At 37.7% G+C, this 24,422-nt stretch overlaps 1 protein-coding gene across 2 annotated transcripts in view; it reads left to right on the top strand.

The window, feature by feature from the left end:
• GRID2 (glutamate ionotropic receptor delta type subunit 2) overlaps nucleotides 1-23,617 on the top strand; it is a 1,468,772-nt gene extending 1,445,155 nt beyond the window's left edge. For both annotated transcript variants that reach the window (XM_058721904.1, XM_058721905.1), the window contains exons 15-16: nucleotides 18,212-18,452; nucleotides 21,106-23,617. In XM_058721904.1, coding sequence (XP_058577887.1) covers nucleotides 18,212-18,452; nucleotides 21,106-21,528 — 664 coding nt within the window. In that variant the 3' untranslated portion in view covers nucleotides 21,529-23,617. The remainder of the gene's footprint in view (nucleotides 1-18,211; nucleotides 18,453-21,105) is intronic.
• The last annotated feature ends 805 nt before the right edge of the window (nucleotides 23,618-24,422 follow it).

Raw genomic sequence — 24,422 nt, 5'->3', positions numbered from 1 at the left:
AGATTAATAAGTATAAAAAGTGTTAAAACCAAAAACACATTATTTACTTACCATCAAGAAAACATGATCTATAAAATTAATCAAAATTTCACCTAAAAAGGTTTTGAGTGTATTCTGAAGTCTAACTGAGTTGAGACATTGTATAGAGATGCTGTGTGGGTCCAAGAGTAAGTGGTCATCTAGGAACTTGGTAAATATCTACATATAAAGTAGGATGGACAGTCATTCTGAAAACCCCATAAGTTGTAAGTGTGGTCAACAGCTAATTTGTGTGTGATTTTTTTGAATGTAAATTACCCCTGTGAACAGTAACACCTGTAGAATATAGGGATTTGGGGTTTTGGTTTTGTTTTGTTTGTTTTTTACCCAGAAAAATTCCATAAGACTCTACAGACTAAAGGCAAGATAGAATTTTGGAACAAGAACCTCACTGCATCATTCAGATGACTCCTTGGAGAGTTTGGACGAGGCCAGGACTAATTAGTTGGAACCTATCCCTGAAAGGGAGTCCAGAGCCACTTCCACTAGTGAGAAAAACGTCTAAGGGCACCAAATGATTATAGGAATCTAAACCAGGATTTTGTTTAAAGGCATGTACATAAGATAGCAAGCATACTCCCATCAAAATGCCCTAGAGTTTTTCCATTTCTATTATTTTTAACCCCAAAAAACAACTTGAATGCGTGCCAAATGATCCGCCCTACTTGCAAGGTCTAACATGAAGAGGAGGCTGATGGAGATAAGGACACAGGCAGGAGGAGCACTGAATTACTTTTCCTGCTTTTTTTTTTTCATGTTAAAGATAAGGCCAAAAGGAAACATAGATCATCATGATAAATGTGTTGTATCTTCATATTTCATTGTGGTTGTCAGAATTCTTGCCAAGTCATAAATGTTAAGTAAAGCAGAGCAACAATTGGATGGGTATAGGTATACTTCAGCTGTAGTCACATTTGTTTTCAACAGAAAGTATTACTTTTGTCTTGGTGATTTTTTTCATTCTATTAAGTAGGTCAGGTAAATTGGATGGGCGGGGGGTTGGTGGTGCCAACCTGTTATTTTTCCTTCACTGTGTGTGTGTGTGTGTGTGACAGAGAGAGACAGAGACAAAACCAAAGACAGAGAGATCGGTAAAACTTTAAAAATCATTTTCAGTTTTGTTTTAAGTTTAAGTTTTGGTGTTCAAAATGTACTCGTATCCTCTAAGACACAAGGGCTTTTAGAAAGTTCAGTTAAAAGACAGCTTATCAAAGTGCAAGATACAAGGGAAATGATCATTTGCAAAATAAGGTATGGGTTAGGAAGGAGGGAGAAGTGTGGTTGGGATGATTTTCAAGGGGAAAATGAAAGTTCAGTGACTGATGGGAAAACTACCACAATTCCTCTCCATGCTTCATAGAGCTGGCCTGTCCATCAACTGTCTGTCCTTCTCACCCTTGGAACTGAGTATATAGGGAGGAGACAGGTATGACACTGAGCTTCCTTCAGCTGACGAGGGGCTTCAAGGCACCCCGAAGCTTCTATCCGACCACCACCACACACCCATGCGTACTATTCCTTTTCCTGAAACGGCTGTGCACTCTGGGTCTATATCTCAAAGCCTCAATTCGAATAGCTGCCTCCTTTATAACAGTTTCTTTGATCACTTTCACAAAGTGATCTCACCCTCCTTCTCCAGAACTAAATAATGTTTCTTTCATGAATCTCTGCAATGCTCTATTTGTCTAGGCTTTCTGTTCCCCCTCTCCCTGCCAAAAATAAAACAAACCAAGAAACAATACTCTTTAGCCATATGATCTTACACAAACTACTTCACTTCTCTGTTCCCGAGTTTTTAAATATATTTTTAAAAAGGAGATAAAATGAGTAAAGTCACAGAGTGGTTTTGAGAATTACGTAAGTGAATCACCGAAAGTGAGTTAATACAGGTGAAAAGATAGGTAGGTGCTCAATAAATGTCAGAAACTGTTAGGTATTGTTACTCCCTACTGCCACCTAGTGAGCACATATTAGTTTCCTTTCCTAAGCTCCACCTTCTGCACATTGATGTCACCCTATGAGCAAACTACTATGGTAAGTACCGCAGAGCACACAAAGATCCCTAAGACAACATTCCCTGACCCTAGGAGCTCCCAATCTTTTGGAAGAGGTCAAACCAATCACTTTGGTGAAGGAACAAAACAGTTATTACAAAACTATAAGTGAATTCTTGGAGAGAGTTCAAAGATAGATATCTATAGTTTCACCAAACCAGCTTGATTATTAGGATCCCCTGGGGGAGAGGATTCTGAACTAGTAAGTCAGAATCTCTGGTTGATAGCCAAGGAAACGCAAATGATGCTGATAACCACTCGAGTGGGGAAATTCCTGGAATAGTTACATATAGTTGAGGATAAAGGCTTTCTGTTAAAAGCTAATTTGACCAGGAGTGGGCACAGTTTTTGCAAGAATTAGGATAAAAGAGAGAATGATGTCATTTAAAAGACATAAGGGAGTTTCTACCCAGTGGCTTAATCTTCTCAGTAAAGTAGGAAATAAGATCCTCTGCTAAGAATGAGACAGCCGGAAGTACAGTGCAAAAGTTGGGAACCGTAGAGAACATCAGAAGAGTTGCTATGGTGATGTGTTACACGGATAAACTAGAGGTGACTTAAACTGAGGGTCCATTATGCTGCAATCAGTAGTTCTTGTTGGAATTTCCAAGTCCAGTTTATACCTGAGTTCAGGTCATTCTCAAGTCCCCAAAAGCTCATATAATTGAAAATGCACTGATACTATCAGTAAAAGAAAATTTTTAATGTTATTCGTAACAAAATCAACGAAGGTAAATTCTGGGTACCAGCTGACAACCTTGTTTCCTCTGCCTAATACAAAATTTAAAATTTGATCTCGTGAAATGTCTAGGAGTCAGATTCTCATAAATAACAACAAATCTACCCATTGTGCTCTTGTTTGATCTGTGGCTGGTTCTGAACATAGGAACTCCCCTACGGTGAGAATAAGACTTCATAATTAAACTTATGTTGGTGTTGCTTTTCTTGCATTTTTCTTTTTGGTGAGCAAACTATTTTATTTGTCTCATTTTTCCACATCACATTCTCAGGGTTGTAATGGGGCTCCCACAGTTCCAGGCAGTTATTGGTTCTCGGGGGGAAATGCTCCTGTGGCATTATTGATTGCAGCCTTCATGGGAAAGACAGTGATTGACTGTGTTGCTTCCTGGGCAGCTGTGAATTTGCTGTACAGTGACAGGTCCTTCGGTGGCCTTCTCAGTCTCAGCTTGACAAGAAATCTGGAGAAGGAGCTAGCTCTATTGAATGTAGTGTCCTCACCCCAAATCGTATTCTGTCCCTCAAACTAAATCCAGGTCAGTGAGAGGTCATGGTTAAGAAGATAGTAAATGATGACACTGAAATTGAGGCTGTTCTGCTGTTTTCATAAGGCTTCTGGCCCCTGGCATGGCCTCCTAAAAGCTTCATGATGTTTTCCTAGGCTTTTCACAGCTGCCTGCTTCCCCACCACCACCACAGTCTCAATACTCCACAGTCTAACACTCTATTTTCTTGGCTAAACTATCCGAATGGACATTTTCCCTTAGGCAGCATTATGGGTTTGGACTTAGCCCATGTCTATGTCCGTATTTAGTTCTGAAAAGAGAAATTGGAAACCTGTACGCAAATGGACTTTACCATCTCATCATGGATGCAACACATTAATCTTTATAATGATTATAATAGCTACCTGGTACTGAGAACCTCATGTAAGTCAGATATCATGCTGAGCTCTTTGAATGCACGCTACAATTGAAGATCGGTATGATCCCATTTCATGGATTAGAAAAAAATGAAGCTCAGAGCGTCATGTTACTTTGTCAGTACAGACTCAGGAAGTAATGACATGAGGATTCCACCCAAGTTTGTCTAACTCTATATTCACATTCTTAACTGCTATACTCTCCCCTTCCAAAAACCTCAATCCTTAAACTATTTCCCCTTCTCTGTACCTCACCGTCATTCTTGGACTTCTCTTTGATCATCATTTATTATGTCAATGCCTTCCATCCACCCACATACTTGCAAATGTTTTGTGAATAAGTAGAATTCACATCATCTATATTTTGCTCACTAAAACACCTAAGATGTTGGGGTTGTGCCTTTGACCCTTTGTGTCCTTAATTCCCTATATGGATCATATCTTGATTTATAATAAGTGAAAGTGGTAAGAGTAACCTAGGGTAAGAGAAGATGATGGAAGAGAAACCGAACACTTGCCTTTGATTCTCAGTAGGGGCTGCTAGGATTTAAGTGGCCCTGTCATCAATTACTAGATATGACCTCTATTGACCTTGTTTGCCATGTTTCCCAGCTGCATGGCTCCAGGCATCCACTGCCTAGAACTAAAGGAAAATGGAATCCAAATGTTAAAAAGTTAAAACATTCAGAAACTTAGGAACTCTGTCCAGTGTTCTCAGGCTGTGATTGTTGACATCACGCAGTACCACCCTCTGTCTCTTTTGTTGCACACCCCACCAGAGATGTTCACCCCAGTTCCAGCATATCCTGTTCATATGTCTTAGATCAATTCTTTTTTTTTTTTAATTTTTTTAATGTTTATTTTTGAGAGAGAGACAGAGACAGTGTGAGCAGGGGAGAAGTAGAGACAGACACAGACACAGAATCCAAAGCAGGCTCCAGGCCCAGAGCTGTCAGCACAGAGCCTGATGCGTGGCTTGAACTCACGAGCCGTGAGATCATGACCTGAACCAAAGTTGGACGCTTAACCGACTGAACCAGGTGCCCCAGACCAATTCTTGCATATGAAATATCCTGGGGATCTCCAGAGCTCTGTAGACCATCATTGAGACTCACTGAGAAATAATTTGATGCTTAACATGACAAAGAATCTAGAAGCAATCCTTATATTTTAATTTCCTCTGATTCATGTTGCAGGTCATGCCGCACTGCAAGAACTGGATAAGAGCATAAGTCCTTTTTTTTTCATTACAACTAAAGGAATATCACTTCAAAGCACATTCACTATAGTGTCCTAGAGTGTAGTCTCTTCTAGAAAGTAAGCGAACATGGGGAATGTTACTCTGGCTATAAGGCGGATCTATTTCTTACATTACCCTTATTGCTAAGGTAGTGTGCCTAATTATTGTGTATGGAATATGCCATTACTGGAAGCAACTCAAGTAAAACTTGAGTTTTACTTCAATGCTACTTTTATTAGAGGGTTCATCCTTTTTTACTCACCTAGAAACAAATAGAGCACAGTGCCCACTATTTTTTACCACTGTATACAAGGTAATGATTCTTCATAGTTTACCAACATTTTGAACAATTCAGTTACTGAAAAATATAACTGGCTATCTAAACATGGGCAAATTGCGCTTCTACAATTATTCATCAAGGTTCTTATAACTATATCCGATCACTTAGCTAGATTGCTTGTATTTCGAATTTATCAAGATTTGGAGCAGATTTGAAATGCTGATTATGTGAGGTTTGGGGTAAAGCAGAGAAATAGCAGGCTTTGCAAATGCCTCCGTTTGGTACATAAACGTATATGGTATCATCAGATCTATTTCTGAATAAAGAAACTAGCCACGCAGTCCCTCTGACAATTGTTATCAGGGCTGAATGACACTCAATTTTTATCAAGCCTTTTCTCGAGTTATTGAAGCCTCCCACCATATCATCAAGTGAGTAAACATTGCCGTGCATATAGCTCTTGCTATTATCATAGAAAATAGCAAGCAGCTTGCATGAGCTTGCACAGGAACTATGGGAGTCAACATCCCTTTCATAACAGCAGCATGGCCGTACCAGTTCATTTTATCTCAACACATAGATACATGGAAAGATAAACTATTCCCCTTTATGTCTATTGGTAAAGTTCCTTTCTAATAATTGTTGAAAACTTCACTCCAGTAAGCAGTTAGTCCTGCTGGTTGAAGAAAATAGATACATTATCTGAAGTAATAGATAAGTCTCATTAAGAAGATGGAATAGACTAATTCCCAGCATATCTCCCATGCGTGGGAAAACTAAATTGTGAAGTACAGCAGTAACACATCAATTATCTTTTCTGCATGGAATTAGATAAGTCTCACTGCTACTTTATACCACATTATGTCAGTTTTTATAAATAACCATTTATGTCAGAGTACCTCAGTTTGCTGCCTCATAAAAAAAAAAAAGACAGCCAATATTTCATTGCCAAGTGAGACCTATTCTTTTAACTACTTAAGGAATCCAGGTACTCTATTTAAACTTTATGTTGCTACTTATTAACATATGCCCAAAGAGTGGGTGTTTGGTATTAGCCTAAAGACGAATGCTACGCATCTGACAATATTACACTTTTAATGAAGATTGGGTCCTACCAATGAAACTAAAGCTAACTATTAGCATTCATAATCCAGTGCTAACTATTAGCATTGGAGATCTTGTGTTAAATAATGACTCGTAATCAGTTTACTTCAAGTAGGTTATTGTATCAGGTTTTCATATGTGAAGTGCTTGGAAACAATTTCATTTCTTAAGTAGTTTAAACATCTCCCACATTCTCGTTTGCATAATTAATTTTTATTAGAAAAAATTTTTATATAGCTGTAACATCCCAACTATAGAAATTTCACATGACAGGAGTTAAATTAATGAAGTTTATAAATGAAGACTTTGCTTATTAAAGTAAATGATAAAGTAAAGGATTCTTGGTTTAATTTGTGGACTGTGTAATAAAAACAAGACAATGACAGTAAAATGCTTTTCAAATTATAAAGTGACATCCTAAAAAGAAAGATGTTATATTTGTATGCATCCTAGTTTTTAAGAACATCCTAAATACTGGTAAGGAAGAGAAGAAGCATAAATTCTGCAGGTTCTGAGTCTAAGACCAGTTCTATCCCAAACATGATCCAGAGGGAGAAAGAAGACATTCAGAAGAGACATTCCAGGTTTGGAAAAGTACTGAACAGGAAAATGACTCCTAAATGACAGCTATACGCAAACCATGACACTTGCTGCTGTGCTCTGTGTTTTGCGGTCCGTGTATATCCATCAGCTCGGGCTGCTATAACACGGTACCGCAGCCTGGGTGGCCTAAACCACATTTAGTTCACACAGTGCTGAGGCTACAAGTCTAAAATCAAGAATCCAGAAGGTAAGTTTCATTAGGAGGCAACTATGACAACACTTACACCAAAAAGCTTTCCTAAACTGTCCATCGTTCCAAATCTAAGGTTTGGTGACCTTTTGAGCCTTTCATTGCACAGCCCCTGGCAGAACACATCATCACACTGCAGTAGAATTACACAGTAACGTAATTGCAGATAATCGTCCAAGAGACCATTTGGGTTTTTCCCCCCATTTATAGAAACATAGCTTGTTCAGGGGTGCCTGGGTGGCTCAGTCGGTTAAGCATCTGGCTTAGGCTTAGGTCGTGATCTCACAGCTGGTGGGTTCGAGCCCCACGTTGGGCTCTGCCTCTTTCTTGACCCCTCACCTGCTCATGCTCTGCCTCTCAAAAACGAATGCAAATGTTAAAAAAAAAAAATTTAAGAGAGAAACATAGCATGTTCAGATTCATAATAGAAAGAAGTTAGAAAGTTGAATTCACTTTTTGAAATGTCTAAAATGAAACTCTGTTTTGGAATGATTCTAGTCACTTCAAGGAAAGTTTACGTTATGTTACCATCTATATTAAAAAATTTGAGGGGCACCTTAGGGGTCCAGTCAGTTAAGTATCTGACTTTGGTTCAGGTCATGATCTCATGGATCTTAAGTTCGAGTCCCGCATCAGGCTCTGCACTGACAGGGCAGAGTCTGCTTGGAGTTCTCTCTCTCTCTCTCTCTCTCTCTCTCTCTCTCTCTCTCTCAATCTGTACCTCAGAAATTTTTTGAAACACTTTTCCAGCAGAACTGGAATAATATTAAATATAATGCAATATACCTAAAAAGTTAGAATATAACTTTCAAAGTACTTTACACTGACCATCTATGAAAATATGGGTTAAGCAAAGTAAAATTGTTTTCATAAAGTTGTACTATTATCAAATGATCTAACTCTTGCCTGAGAATTTTAATTAATTACACCGAATTTGTCCACCATCTTTGGTATAAGTATACCTGGAGGGTTTTTTTAAAACATGTATCAATATACATCCTCTAATCTAGATGTTTGCATTATGAAAGAATTCTCATTGTGAAGTACCTACTACTGTAGCAGCTTTTAGAAATAATAAATTCTTTCCACATATTTAAACTGTTAGTCAACTTATGAAAACTTCAGTGTTCATGCGGATGTTCATGAGAACATATTTGCATTCAAAAGTTTCCTTCTCCATAATCTTCTGTCTCCTAACGCTGTGCCAAAGATACATATCACAATCATTATCCATTTACACATAGTACACACTTCAAGATCCCACTTATTTTAAGGTTTAGTTGTCAGACTCAAAGATATTAAAATCACAAAATGCGTATAACATGCTAAGCGAAGTAAGTTTGACTTTATGACCCTTTTTCATAAACATGCATTTGAAAGGTCTGCATGAGAAGATCTTGTATTGTTTGAAGGGTGACTGTAAGCCCAGATGGTCACTGCCAGTTTCTCACTGCAGAATGAAAGAATTTTTCCCCTTTACCCTATAACCCAAATATCACACTGAGCTTAAGGATGAAGCTGACATTTTTAAAGATCACCAAAAGTGTTCTCTTTCCAATTGCAATTATGCCCTCCATCTCAGTGGGAGCCATTGTCAGGGTCTTTTCAACTCTCCAGCATCTTTCTGGCTTGCCTTCATTATCCTGATTATCTATTCATTTGCCGCCCAGCACTCATTTTATGAAAGATCATGTCTGCCATTTCTATAATGAGTGCTTGACTTTTACTGCCAGCATAAACACATAAAATATATAATAATTAAAGTTCACTAGTCACCAAAGTCTTGAGATCCATCATGTTGCTAATTTGATTTTTCAAGCAATTGCTTCTCTGTGAAAGAGGTTGATTTTGCCCCCTGAGGCAAAGCGAGACTGTGGTGCAAGAGGCTGACTCTAACCTAGAAGGACTGATCTGATTGGGTACCACTCACTGCAGCTTTCAGGTTCATCTTCAAAGAATGACATATCTGTAAAGTATGACGATTCTTAGAGCCAACAAAAATGTCATCAACATTGGAACATAAAAATTGTTTTAAGTGTCACACATTTTTCAAAATAGTGAAGTGTTATCTAATAAATAAATATTTACCTTTTATGGGCTACTGTTTAAACACTAAGGAAAATTTTCATTAGGATAACTATGGAAGTTTGCATCACATAGATTGAAACTTCACAATAGGTTGACATACACTGAGTAAGGATAAGGTTTTGAAACACCACTTCTTTATTTTGAACACACTGCCTTGTTTTGATAACATTGGCAAAGTCCCCTGAGTGCCTCATGAGAATGAATTCATCTGACGTTTATTCTAATCGCACAGAGATTAATGAACTCATGCGATATTCATGTGGCTCTCTGGAGACATCAGGATGTGTAACACAAAGTGTAATGTTTGTAAATGGATACAATGGAATATGTGTTAGCCAAGGAACTTGAGTCATCAAATCCTCAGTTAATAAAGCAGCGGGAAATAAGGAGGCAGCTTCCATTATCATGGGGGGTTTTGGGGAGGATAATAAAGATCTTGACAATGTTTAAAAAAAAAAAAAAAAAAAAAAGAGCAGAAGCCAAAAGACCCGGTTTGAGAGCTGGCCAGATCAGTCACCAGCCTTGTGACCTTGGGAAATTTCACTTCACCTCTTAGCCTCAATCTCCTCAGCTTAAAATGAGAATTTAATAACATCAGCCCTCTTAAGCCTCTTATAGGAATAAGGAGAGGGGTGTGATCAATCAGTCATCCAATCAATCAATCAATATAATTCCTCCCTCACGAAATTATTTTAAGCAGTAAATCACATGATATGTAATGTTTTTGATAAGTGCTTCATGAACTTTGCATTATACATGCCTTTACTATTGCTATTCCTGTGGAAAATAGATTGTCTGGAGAAAGTTTACAGCTTATTTCCCCTACACAGAAAAAGTGGGTGCCTTAAGAAGACATTACTTACTACATAAGGATGGACACTGTTTTCTTAATAAGAAAAGCAGATGTGACCAATTAAAGATGTTACTGAATTATCTTTTCTTTAAATTTGAAAGTGAGAGACCAGGTTTGAAGCCATGCAGGAAACTCGTCTTTTTCATGCAGGTCTATGACATACAGCAGTCCTCAATAATGACTGAATGTATAATTAAGTCCAGGTCTGTTGGTTGTGCCCTGTGGTGGGGAGCCAGGCAGGTCACTCCACATCACTAAGCAGGAATCAAATATGATCTCATCTCCCAGACCCCTTCCAGTACCAACATGCTGTCATGCCCATAAGTCGTCCATAGTAATTTCTACCAACCCTGAAAAACTTCTCGTTAGTTTATAGTACTTCTAGTCACAGGTTGTTAGAAACCATTTTTATATATTTTGATTAAAAGAAACCCCGCCTTTTCTGCTTCAATCTATTGTGTTACCCATTCTCAGTAAATCATAGTCACTGCCTGAAATTCTCTTAGTATAATATTTGTTCACCTCCCTTTGATCTGAAGATAAAGCCTCCATTGCCTAGAAAACGATTCAGCAAATACAGACCTCAGAAGACAAATGCAACCTGATCTCAAATAATCAAGGCAGTCATTCATTTGTAACATGGGTGGTCCCAGTCTCGGGGTATAGGTTCCAGATGTCTATTCCAGGATAGTCAGAAAACCAAGGAAATCCAAAACTCACTTGAACTATTATAGTGCCATCATGAATATAGAGTATTACCTCAAATTCACCTCTGTACTCATTTAAAGGCACACACATATTAACGACAGGCATGACTACATATTAATTATTATATATTATTAATACATGGTCAAAAGCACTGGGATGACAGTCAAAATCTTTGGTTTTAAAACAGACTCTGATGCTTTCTCATGATGTGACTCTGGCCAAGTCATTTAAGCCCTCTGAACTTCAATGTCTTTGTCAATGAAATGGAAATTTGTTGACTTCATAGAGTTATTTGCTACGGGGCTCCACAACAGATCAGCAACTACAGCCAACAGGCCAAATCTGGCTCAGGCCTGTTTTGGTAACTATAAAGGCAGAGTCACATGGTTGCAACAGTGTCTGGCCCTTAACAAAAAGGTTTGTTATTGCCTAAGCCTTTATAAAAAGGTCCTCTGGCCTAAAGAATGATACTTATAAGCTTCTTTGAAGTGCCATATTCATCTATGTGAGATGGTAGATGATGTTAGTGGACCAGATCGAAACAACGGCGTCTGGCTCAACTAACTGAAAGAATTAGTTAAAAGTCCAATTTAAACAAAGGAAATAGCTTCTAATAGTCTGCCTTCAGTTATTTGGTATTACTGAGGTATTACATGTTATCAAGAAATATCTGTTGTATCTAATGCTACTAACCAGACATTAAGACATTTTGCTTAAGAAAATAAAAAACGACTGATGCCCAGTTCGCAGGAAGTTGATAAAATTCGTTTTCACAACTCTGATGTTCAAAGACTGGTATTGGATATGCCAGTCAGAGCACCACTACACTTAATTGAATACTAAACCTGAATCTTTGAGAAGTGCTTTTGCTTCAATCCAAGTTTACCAGCATTTCTTCAGCCCAGAATGAAAGAAAGGACAAATGAATGAAAAACCTATTGAGCTGACATTTTTCTGAAAATCGTGTGCATGCTATTATTAATTCTTTCTCAGTAACCATGGAGAGACATTTTCGTGAGAACCCAGCAAATGAATTTAATAATGTGGGTATTCTGGGCCAAAATAGATCCACTCAGTGTCAAAAATACTTCTGTTCAGTTATTCCCAAATTTCTTTCTCAGTGTTAAGTGACATTAAACATTAATAAGTAATGAGACTCTATCCTACATATCTTTTTAAAATTTTGGTTACATACAGCGCATAACCATATAACAAACAGATCAGATCAATGTTTTTAAGATATTAAAATGATGTTTTTCACCCTCACCAATTTCTAGTGTCACGTTGCCTCAACACTTCAGATTGAAGAAATGCCAGCTGGAGGTCTCAGATCATAGATTTTCTGTCATTATGTAGCTTCAATTCCCTTCCACTATGACAGGCCAAGAAGTCTGAAGACCCTGGGTATAAGAGGGATATCCAGAAGAGAAAAGGAAAGCTATACCTCCTCTGGCCAGAAGTTTCCAGCACGGGGCAGGGGGCAGGAGATGGGCAGGTGAAGGGGCGGTAGCTGGACCGGAATGCATGCCCACAGGGGGTAGAGGGTTCCTTACCTTAGGATCTCTGACAGGAGTCATGGGGCCTACCAAGCTCTTCACCAACAGAGGAGACCTCGGGTGGTGGGAAAAGCCAGAGCTGTGGTCAGGAAAAAACAAGCGTTAGGTCTTTATTCCCAGGCCTCTCTTTCTCCCATGTGGTGTGAATGCTGAGTTACAGCACATGGAGCACCTTTGGAGCCCTCCACAGTGAAGTGACAAGATGACCCCACAGTGCTATCTGAAAGCTAAAGAATAGTTAGGGGCTGCATGAACAAAATGGCAGAAGCTGAGAAAGGTGTATAGCACCCCAGAGGCTGAGTCAGCAGAGAGGAGCCCACATGCCTTAAAGGAACTGAGAAAGACGTTAGCCAACATTGGCGGACTTAAAGCCTCTGCCCGCTTCACCAGTAGTCACCAGTTCATATCTAAGGACTGAACCCAGGCCCATCATACCTAAAATGATTGCTGCCAGAGCAAAGCCAAGGACCAGCAAGAAGCCAGCAGCTCCCTCCTCCCAAGCCTCCAATGTAAGGGTTATAATGTCATTCTTTAAAAACCCTGATGCCATCTTGGAAAAAAGCAAGGAAAAGGGGAGGAAACGGAAGGATTGAGTAATTCTCTCAAGTAAATTGAGCTAAAGCTAGAGTCATGTTAACTTATTAGATCAGATTAAATTTTAAATCATATTGAGCTAATTTTAGTTTTGTTCCCACTGCTCAGCAGGCCTACTCCTCCCGAGGAAGATCGATGAAGTTCTGGAGAAAAGCTACATTTTCAATAGGTTTAGAAGAAACCTATTGGTGACAATTTTACTTAAGGTCTAACAAATCTCTGAAACTGACAGCGTTCTTCTCTAAATAGTTACATATCAGAGGTTGTGTAGGGGGAAATGTGCTGGAAGACAGACCTGAATTGTAGCCCTAACTCAACAATTTATGTTAGTCACAAAAAAAAGTCATCCCATCTCTACAACAGTGCTTCCCAATTGGTGTATCTTAGATGATGTACTAGAATATTGCTAAAATATTGATCCCTTCAGCCCTCAAAACAGACAAGGCATGTCCCCCTACCTTTCATCTCAGGCTACTCCAGTGTGCTATATAAATTGTTTTTTTGTGTGTTGAGTGTGATAATTTGGGGGAATTGTTGTTCTATTTGACTCGGTTTCTCCTCCATAGAATGAGTGGAGGGGGAAGTGAAGAGAATAGATGATGTCCTCTCTCACTTCTGTTCTAGTAATTTATGCATCTATGAATGTAGGGAGAAAATTCTAATTGCAAAAAGAATCACAGGAGGAGTTCCTACACATATGGCCTGAAATCAAAATTCCTGCACTTAATTTTTTAAACTCTCTGATTACCTCTAAATTTATTCCCAGCAGAAACAACTGAAAAGTCAGGTGTCCTTTTTCTCAGATAACCAGTATCTTTTTACAGCTCAGCAGGAATTTACCCACGGGTAAGAAAATTAGAAAGGAATCCACAGACTGCTATGGTATTCAAAGGCAAAATCAAAGCTACTTACGTGGGATCAGAAATTTGCATTCATCTTTCAGCAACCTGTTTCATTATAAATAATTTGAAAATCAATTTCTAGAGCAGTGATTAAGAATTGTAAGTGATCAATAATTAGTGTAATTCTCACACACAAATGAGGCTGTTGTATCTTCAAAGTAAGTAAAAAGCTTTTCAAGATGAACACCTCGAATTTGTTGAATATTTTTATTTGAATATGAAAGAAGAATCTTCTGCTTCCCCACTCACGTCTCCTGAAATTTGCTCATTTATACCAATAAAGAACTCAGTGCATGCAGAATTGATCTATTAACCATTTTCAAGTTGAAGCTCGGTTTTATGGACTGCTAAAATTTTTCTGTTCAAGGGGATGACAAATGTTTTAATACTTTTGGACAAAAGAAAGGAATGCAATGTTCTTGTCAGTGAATCAATCATTCATTGATTCATCTGGGAATATAACTCTCCATTAAGAAATATGTACCGGAACAGGTCCAAAGAAAGAATGGCTGTCACGCATGCAGATAATAATAATTCTAGCATTTGAGTTGTGGTAGCCTACTAAGTGCCAAAAAACAAGCAAGATGCTTTTGTTTATGGCTTCATGAGTTTTCACCATAACAACTCTCAAAAGTGCGAAGTACTGCTCTCATCACTCTGGGGTAAAAATGGCAGGAATTTTTTGGACTACACTCCAAGAAGAGGTTTTACTTATCCAGTTGTTCATCATGGTCTATTATCCAACTTTCTTTCTAATAGTTTAAGTTTATACTTGACACCTTTCAAACCCACCAATTAACTAGAATGACAAGAACACATTGCTGTCTGTGAGCAAAGACTGCCATCTTGTGGAAATTACAAATACAACAAAAACAATTCTTCCGTGGGACTAAAGATCTGAACATGTTAAGGATTGTGCAGCTAGATTCTTGCATTGTTATACACACCCATACACACACACACACACACACACACACATCAGTGCTAATTATAATTAAATACAAAACTTTCCTTTATGTGTGATTCAAGTTTTATTTAAAGATGCCAGTGCCTTTGAATATTATTATATATATATGTATATATATATATGTATATATATTCCTCATTTATTAAAGGGCTCATCCAAATTGTCTTTAAGGCAATGCATTAGATTTTGCTAAACTTTCTTTAATCCTTAAATGGGCTTTTGTTAAATAACAAAAAGAAAGGTATAGTTACACTTTTCTAATGGAATTTCCAGGAGCATCAGATTATGTAGCAAGAATTTATGGCAAAACCCTGAGCTTAGAAAACACTTTCCTTCCTTCCCAACATTTCTATTCCACGCCAGCCTATATTCCTAGAATCTGTTGTGGGCTTAACTGAGGGGTCCTATTGTCCAGTCGTTCTGTCTATCCCCCAAAACGGGGTGTCCATGAAATGCCTCAGTTACCTGTGCTTCCTGGTATCAACCAGATAAAGAGATCTTTGTGGTGTGATCATCCTTGAAGGCAAGTAGAGGAGTCTGCTCACTCTTTGCCCACGGTAATTCCTACCACCCAGCTTGCTGAATCTAAAAGTTCTATAATTAAACACATTCTTTGGATTTAAGGCCTTTTGCCCCATTAGCATCAAAATGGGTGTCATAGAGTATACTTCGTGTATACTTCAATGATTATGTTTAAAACCAAATTATTTTTCAGGTGTGAAAATAATAAGGACACATTGTGATAAAGATACCACTGAGGAGAAAGAGTAGGCAATCATTGGTTCCCGAATGAACATGTGACTGCATGAAAAGATAAATTAACATGAATTGAGGGCATTGAAAAGAAACAATATCACAATGTTGCTCAGGCCATTCTGGCTGAATGTGCAGTTGTGGTTTAATATAAATTTTGACCCAAAGAAATACCTGGTGTGAGATCATTCTTTAAATACTTACTGAACAGATAGATGAATAGGAAGGTATCTACAGATACCTCTAATGTCAAATTTAAGAATATTTTTTTTTAGAGATGACTAAATTTTTCCCTCAAAGTATTCAATGGTGTCTGACTACCTAGCATCTTTAGGTAGGCAAATAGCTAATGGGTTTGCCAACATTATTTGAATGTATTTGTGGATAGGCCAAGCAAGCGAATTTGATGCTATGATTACAGATGTGTGTGATACCTCACACCATGCTACCAGTTCCCACGAGTAGTTGTTTCTTTGGGTGAAAGCACTGTTTCTCAAGTGTATTCCGTAAAACTCTAGCTCCACAAATTATTAATATATATTATTAGGGAAGAAAACAATGAGGAAAAAAAGAAGGAAAGTCAGAGAACTATGGGAAATGCTAAATTAAACAAAATCATTCAAGTTTTATTTTCTACGGGTCTTCCTAGAACCTTTAATAGACTGACTTCTCTGTAAGTTGCTGAGAGGGTGTTTCTCAAAGTTAGTGACCACAGAACCCTTTTCTTGCAGAAACCCCTCTAGGTACTAGTGTCCCACAGAACACACTTGTAGAGTCTGGAAAATACAAATGACTCTGAAAAGAGGGAAGAATAAGGATGAAAATGTAATCCATTAGTATTCACAATCATTTTAGTAAATTCAATGAATCAAATTAACTGGACTTTTTGAGCAACACCCTGAAGCAACAGACCTTTAGAGAGATCAGTATCATAAAAAAGGAGAAGTCCAGGTTGTGAAGGAAACTCCAGAGCAGTGTCTATCCTGGAGTGTCACCTGGGGGTGCTGGGAGTGAGGCTATGGGAACAGCCAAAGGTGGATGATAAGACCATGTCTCCATCACAGCCCTTCGGACTGGTTTTACTCTTGTTTGACTCAAGTGGAATGCTGACTCCACCCCAACCATTATCTTTTAGCTCATTCTTATAAACCCCTGGATGACATGAAACCAGTAAAAAGGCAATGCGTCACCAAAAGAGCATTTACTCCTTCCAGACAGACATCATTTTTCTCTTTAAAGTTTTAAGATGTCTTTCCCCAAATGACCAAGACCCAAGGCAAGAGTACTATTTAAGGTCCACATATTCTAAGGCTAACTATATAAAAATTATAAATTGAGCTAAAAACGCTTAGATAAAGTATGTTCAATCCTCTTACCTTGATAAATACACTTCCATGGCCCTTAGAGGCCAGGTTTGAATTTCTAGTTTGTGGCTAGCTAGTTATACTACACTGACCCAGTGGCCCAGGGAGTTGGTCACTGGCCCCCTCTCTTCCACCTCCAGCTCTGTCCTGCACAGTGAAGGATCGCCCACACAAAGGTATATAACCCTGAGTTTGTACATCCAAACTCAGTCCACACTCTCTAAACACCACTCTATAGACCGATGATACCCTTGTGGCTATGAGATTCGCTCTCAGGAGGAAATATTGGGACAAACCTTCCCAGCTCCTGAAGAAGCACTCTGAACTGTTTGGGTGGGAAACCGTGAGGACGGTACACACGCTCGACCAGCTCATGGCCTTGGCCCTGACCGTTCTCACCCTGTGAGAGGGGACACAGTTGGAGAAAGGCCAGAGGTAGGCAAGAGTATTTGGAAATGAGAATAAAACCTCTATGAAAATCACACTTGAAAAAAAGCCTCAGTGTTTGCAGCTAGCCCCAGATTCTGGGTGGGGGGGGGGGGGGGGAAGAAGACGAAGAAGGGTATTTCTTATCTGAATTTAACTACTTCTAAAAGCCTCTGGTCATCTTTTCTTCTTGTTCTCCAAGGTAAGATTATTTTCCCCTTTGGCATTGAAAGGGAAACTACATCAGTTGTGTGAAAACCCAAAAATGATGTATTTTATCAACTTCAAACTTGTCCCAAGGCTTTCTCCCACACTGTGTTAAATAATAGAAGACTTTTTAATTGAATTTCTTTGTGTGTAGCATATGCCGGGCGACATTATGCCAGCATCTTGCTCTAAGCAGCAAAACGTTCTTCATAAAAGCATTAAGATCCAAAGCGTCATTCTGCATGTAGGGAAGGGACACAGAACTGCAGCAGCTTGAAACCACATAAAAACAGTGCCTCTGAAATGTAATTGTAAAAACACATTGCAACAAAGCAGGAGGGGAATATTCAGACTCATAGAATAAAACCAAAAAAGAAGAAGAAGGATGGGGAGAGGAAGGGAGGGGAGAGAGGGGAGAGAGGATCGCTTGTGGCCCAACTCGGTCTATAAAATCAAAGCAATAACGTTTTCAGTGTCCTGGCATTCCTTCTGCAGGCTACTCTATACATTCATTTCCCCTTGACAACCACCATCCTTTAGAGGTGGGGTTATAAATGGATGTGTTGTGGACCAAAGCAATAACCATGTCTGCAGTAACACATGACTGTGCTCTTTACCCCAAGGATCCTGGAGCTTCAGCAGAATGGTGACATGGACATCCTGAAGCACAAATGGTGGCCAAAGAATGGCCAGTGTGACCTGTATTCCTCAGTGGACACAAAGCAGAAAGGAGGCGCCCTGGACATAAAGAGCTTTGCAGGAGTTTTTTGTATCCTGGCTGCTGGAATTGTCCTCTCCTGCTTTATAGCTATGCTGGAGACGTGGTGGAACAAGAGGAAAGGCTCCCGGGTCCCATCAAAAGAGGTACTTGACTGAGAGCTTCAGCACTAAGTTGAGCCAACAAGCAGGTTGTCTTTCCAGGCAGGATTAATCACCAGAGAGAGGGTAATGGGTTGGGGGCAGTCCTTATTTCTTCTTTCTTTGAATATTGAAAATAAATTTATGAAATATAAAAAGTGGTGATGGCAATACCAATTTCCGTTTTAGGACATCCCAGATAAATGAAAAGGAGGCTTAGTGTTTGAAAGACTGACGATTTCATGTGCCATGAAAGGCTTTAACATTCTGCCAAATCTCAAGATAGACTTTAATTCAGTGATTTTCTTAAAGGTTGTGATTCCCTTGGCCAGTTCACAAAGATGCTTAACATTTTATCTCAATAGGCTGTGGAACTTATAGGTAAATTACTTGTGTCTCTAAGATTCAGCGTAAGAAATACAGCACCATAGCAAAATAATCGTAATTTGTCTCTTCACCACCAGTGACTCCTTCCCTCTGTCTGTATATAGACCTATAGAAATGATCATATGTTTTTAGCTCTTTGATGGCTCTAAGCTTAATAAATCCATTTTGTGGATCACCTAGAATTAAATTTTTAATAAAATTAAATTAAAATTTTTTCAGAGATCTGAAAGAATAATTGCAGAGTTATACACAGTATCTCTTTGAAAGTGGCATGTGCCTTGTTTACATCAAAAATTATGGAATTTATAAATGATCAGAGAAAATAGGAAGTTAAAATAAATTGCTTGATTAATTTATCATATTTCCACTGGATGTAAAAGGTGAAAAATTTTTAAATAATGAAATTATATTCACTAAAGTTTCACAAATTGAAATGAAAAATAACCTGAGTTTGCTGCATGGTTTGATTTGCTGGATAGTTTCAAAGGACATTTTTAAACTTTCTGTAACTAGACTTTGACTAATTGATGGTTAGAGTGAATCCTGAGAAGATCTGCTTTAATGCACAAATAAAAATGACTTCCGATTTGCATATGAATGTTTACATGTTAGTGTATTCTTTCAAACAGATTTTTTTCTAAAGTAGTCTGAGAATTCCTTTCTACCACTTTATAGGCAAAATTGATCAGCACCATTTATAAGGAAAAGCTCGACTTACCAAAGATAAAACTTAGCTTTCTACCTATCCAAATGATCATACGTTCTCAGTTAGTGGAATATGAACTAAAAATTAATCAGGTTTTATTGTAGTGTTTTCTTTATGGAATAAGCGTCTGGTATCTCTATTGACATTGATTCAATGCAAAAGATCACATTAATGCAACATTATAGCTGAGATTTCATATTCTCAAATTTCTGGAAATTAAGGACTCCCCAAGCTCCTTATATTTTGAATTACTATATATAATATTAAATTTTTGCATTATTATATCTGTTGATGGATGACTACATTATAGTTGCTGTGGGAACCATAAAATTATATCTCCAACCCTCTAAAGTCTCAGTGATAATATTGCATTAATAGATATTTTTATTGGATTTTGAAATGAGAAAGGAGAAGGAAAAACAGTGATGCACATCAAAATATTTTTCACTGAGGAGCACTATAATAGCACAATGAAAAAAATACATACTCCATTCTAACTCATGACAGCTAATCCAGATCTATGAACAAATATTTTCTCTTCTTATGATTAATAGGTATTTTTAAACCCCCACGAAATTAATTTATTGAACTTGGCTATAAACATGACTGATAAAAGACAGTTTTTTTTCTTGCCAGTTTTATTTTTCAAACATTGGGCTTTAATGCTCACTTTTAGCGAAAATCCTAAAGGATTTATGAATTGCTTTCAACATCAGAAATAATGAGATTTTTACTTCCTTTTTCTTACTAAGTACCTTCTTACTAAGACTCCATTAGGTTAGCTCAAAGCATCTTTGATCTAGAGGCCATTTAGCAAAAACTTGGCCCAAAACCAAAGCTGTCATTCACACCTCATGACTTGAAGATGTCTCTAAAGGTCTCACTGACCTCACAATATTGCCTCATTCAGGTGCTAGATAGCTTGAGCGTGGTATGAATCGAGAAATTGATTCTTTTGTGTTGAATGTTGCTCTTTCTAAATAATCTCACATCTCTCTGGCCTAAAGAGAAATAACATGTTAACAGTCACTAACACTTTAGTTTGAACTAGCATATCGTATCACTTAGCTCCAAGAAAGGAAAGTTAAGATTAGGAGTGAATAGTGGAAAAGAACAAAAATCCAGCTTGAAATAAGACACCCTGAAAAAGGAGGAAGCATGTGGAAAGAAGAGGTGTGGTGGGGAAGTGAGTTGTTAAAACCATACTTCTTATTTGTATTTTGCCTGGGTCTGTCCCTGATCTTATAGAATGCAATCACCCATCTACTGTTCCCATAGTTTTGTAGTTGCATGTGACATTTATAGAACTTCCAATGAAAGAAAAAGATTTATGATAGGTAACCTTATCTCAGAGTCATATTTGTACCCCCAGAATCTAGCACAATGCCTGGCTCATATTAGGTGCTCAATAGATATATGTTAAATGAATAAACCCCGAAGTTCAGTTAATTACATATCATGTTTGCTGAACTTTTTTTTTTTTTTTTTTTTTTTTTTTTTTTTTTTTTTTTTAACCATGGAAGCTAGTACTGATGAGAACCTTATCTTCTTTTTCTTCATCTCCAGGATGACAAGGAAATTGACCTGGAGCACCTCCATAGACGTGTAAATAGCTTGTGCACAGATGACGACAGCCCCCATAAACAGTTTTCCACCTCGTCAATTGACTTGACCCCTCTGGACATTGACACTTTGCCAACACGACAAGCACTGGAGCAAATCAGTGATTTCAGGAACACTCATATTACCACAACAACCTTTATCCCAGAGCAGATCCAGACTCTTAGCCGCACACTATCAGCTAAAGCTGCCTCTGGTTTCGCTTTTGGCAACGTGCCTGAGCACCGAACTGGCCCTTTTAGGCACAGGGCACCTAACGGGGGCTTTTTCAGGAGTCCTATAAAAACAATGTCATCTATTCCTTATCAACCAACTCCTACCCTGGGGCTCAATCTGGGTAATGATCCAGACCGAGGCACCTCCATATGAGCATCAAACAGAATCTCTTCACTGTTTCTTTTGTAGGACTCCCTTTGCAAGGAGCGACTGTAATATTGTGGGACTAACATGGATGTAACATTATTTTTCGAGAAAAATCAGGATTATTAGTAACAATTATAGTTCTTTCTTGCCACCTTCTCCCTCTTCTCTCTCTTCTATTTCTTTCTCCTTTGTCCTCTCTTTCTGTACATTTCCCTCCACTTTTTTTCATTACTCAACTTGTTCCCCCAGAATATAGTATACTAGGATCCTATTAGTCCGCTTTTCATATACTGTACTTCAAGTATAGGAAATGTGCACTGAGTATACTAAAAGCATATGCAGGATTAATTTCACATAAAGGCCTCTTACGTAACATTTCTCTATTTTTAAAAATATAATTGCAATAACTTCAGTCTTTTTACATTCTTCTGCTGCATCCATACAATGCTCCACTGCTGTTGAGTGTCCTTTAACTGTGGACCAAAGGCAACCCCTGCAGTGTTTATAAAATAACTTAAAGACCATTCAGGCCACATAATATGAGAATGCAATTTTGTAGGATTACAAAAAAAGCCATTAATATGCCAGTCAAGACTACAGTTAAAACTACTCTTGCACTGCAACAGTGCATATGACCTTTATGTGATTGTACAGTATTACAAGTTTTTTCTTATGTACAGTACACTTTATCATATGGCAGAAGCCTCTATTGCGTTAAATACATTAGTATCTCATATATATATACATATATATGCACCTATATAATGTGTATATATATTAAAGGGCGGCCATTGCTATTGCAATTCATTTAATAAAGCTTTAGTTTGAAAAAAAAAACAGTATTGTATACAGGAACTATGTATAGTGCAGGGGGTCTTTTCAGTTAGAAAAGGCAGGTTGCTTTAATGTTATTCTGACTCGCATTGTTTGCCAACAGAGAATATTTTATACTTTTGTTATTAAAACATCCAGGGCGATTTAATATTTGTTCCTAGATGTAACTCATTTGAATAGGTTTTGCATTTGTTATTCAGCAGTGTATAAAGCTAACCTTGATAATTTTACTTTTAATTAATTATCTCAATGGAAAATGCTATTAGCTGGACCACGTCCACAGCAGCACATAGAGCTCTATAAGAGTTTAAACGTAGATCATCGAAGGTTAATAAATCCTCTTCCAAAGTAGAAAGCCAATCAATACAACTGTAGTTGGGGAGGGGTGGGAGCCCTTAAGAAATATTGATGTGGCCTTAATTACTGTCCTACATTATCCTAAAGAAGAAAATATAATGACCATACCGGGCTCTCGACTTAACCCCCCTTTTTATTCAGTTCTATTTGGAGGAGTTATGTATTTTTTACATTAGTGCCAAGTGTATAGAAGGATGACAGCAAAAACAGTGCCTCTTTGTGCACAACCCTTTTAAAGTAGCATTCTTACCTGTTAGAACTATAGAATGAACTTTGTTTGTAATCCTTACATTAAAATGTGGTAAGTAGGAAGCAAGAACTTATCCTGTGTTTTTACGCAGCCATACACTTATTTTAATCTAATTCATTCCATAGCTAGGATTGATATAGGAATCAACCTATGTGATTTGCTTTAGGAGAAATTAAAAGGTATATTCTTAAGGTATATTATATTTTGATGCTAATTCTGTTCTGGGGAGCATCTTGTACTGTCACTGTTTTTGTACTAAATCTTCAAATATTGTCTACTGTGTAAGGCAGAAAAATTTCTTATCATGCAAAAACCATTTTGTTTCCAGGGTGACAAGTACCTAAGTGCATGCACAACTTGTTTTCCCTTGTAACGTTCATGATCTCATTCCCAACTCTGATTTGAAAACAAAACAAAACAAAAAAATACTTTACAACAAGCTATATAGGGGCATACGAGATGTTGCAGTGATTTTAGCTATCGACAAACTGTTAACCATGTACAATATTTAAAATAGGCCTATTTTGATGTATTGCCTATTATACAAATACACAAGACACTTTTTGGAGGCCTCAGTTATGAGTGGCAGAGCTTTCTGTGTATAATTTGTCTAAATAATTTGTCTAATAAAAACGTTTTCTAAACTTGCTCTCATACCATTGAAGTCTTAACTATAAGATTAGAAAATGCTTACTCTCTCACAGATCAACCTGAAGTTTTCTAAACACTTATCTTGAGTTAACTCAAGCATAAAACACGTTAAGCTTTACTACCAGTACTATGCCAAAATGAATGGCTCTCTAGAAACAACACTATGTGATGCCCTAAACCGATAAAAGACTGCCTTTCTGCTATTTGAGACAATTTGAACCGACAGTATGTTTGTTTTTCTTCACATATATTTCTATTTGTGATGTCTCTGTGAGCACTTTTGGGGGAGAGATTTATCCTGGGCCATGTAAACAATGTAACCATTATAATAATAGCAGGGCGATGGTTTGTCACATGAAAGGAAAGAAAGAAAGAAAAAGAAGAAAGAAAGAAAGAAAGAAAAGAAAGAAAGAAAGAAAGAAAATAGAGAAAAAGAAGGAAAAAGAAAGAGAGAGAGAGAGAAAGAAAGAAAAGACAGGGTAATTATTAAACTTAGAATTTATGTATTAATAATTGCTTTGCTGTTAGGGAAAGATTCATCGTGCTGAATCTATTAATTTGAAAATTGACTCCAAGATTATTTCTAATACAATGTTATTTTCCTCATTTGAACAACAATATTTTTGTCTAGCATTTAACTCACTCAATGAATATATATCTGAAAACATATCTAATTAGACTAAAATCTTTGCTGCTCTAAATTTCTATTAAAAGTGATTTTTTTTGATGTTGGGATTATGAGGAACTATACAGAGCTAGACTCTCTGGTTTTGCAATATAAGATGCTGAGAAGCTGTGACTTGCCCAA

The sequence above is a fragment of the Neofelis nebulosa genome, chromosome 3 (genome assembly GCF_028018385.1).
Source record: "Neofelis nebulosa isolate mNeoNeb1 chromosome 3, mNeoNeb1.pri, whole genome shotgun sequence".
NCBI lineage: Eukaryota > Metazoa > Chordata > Mammalia > Carnivora > Felidae > Neofelis > Neofelis nebulosa.
This window is presented reverse-complemented; position numbering and strand designations above follow the sequence as displayed.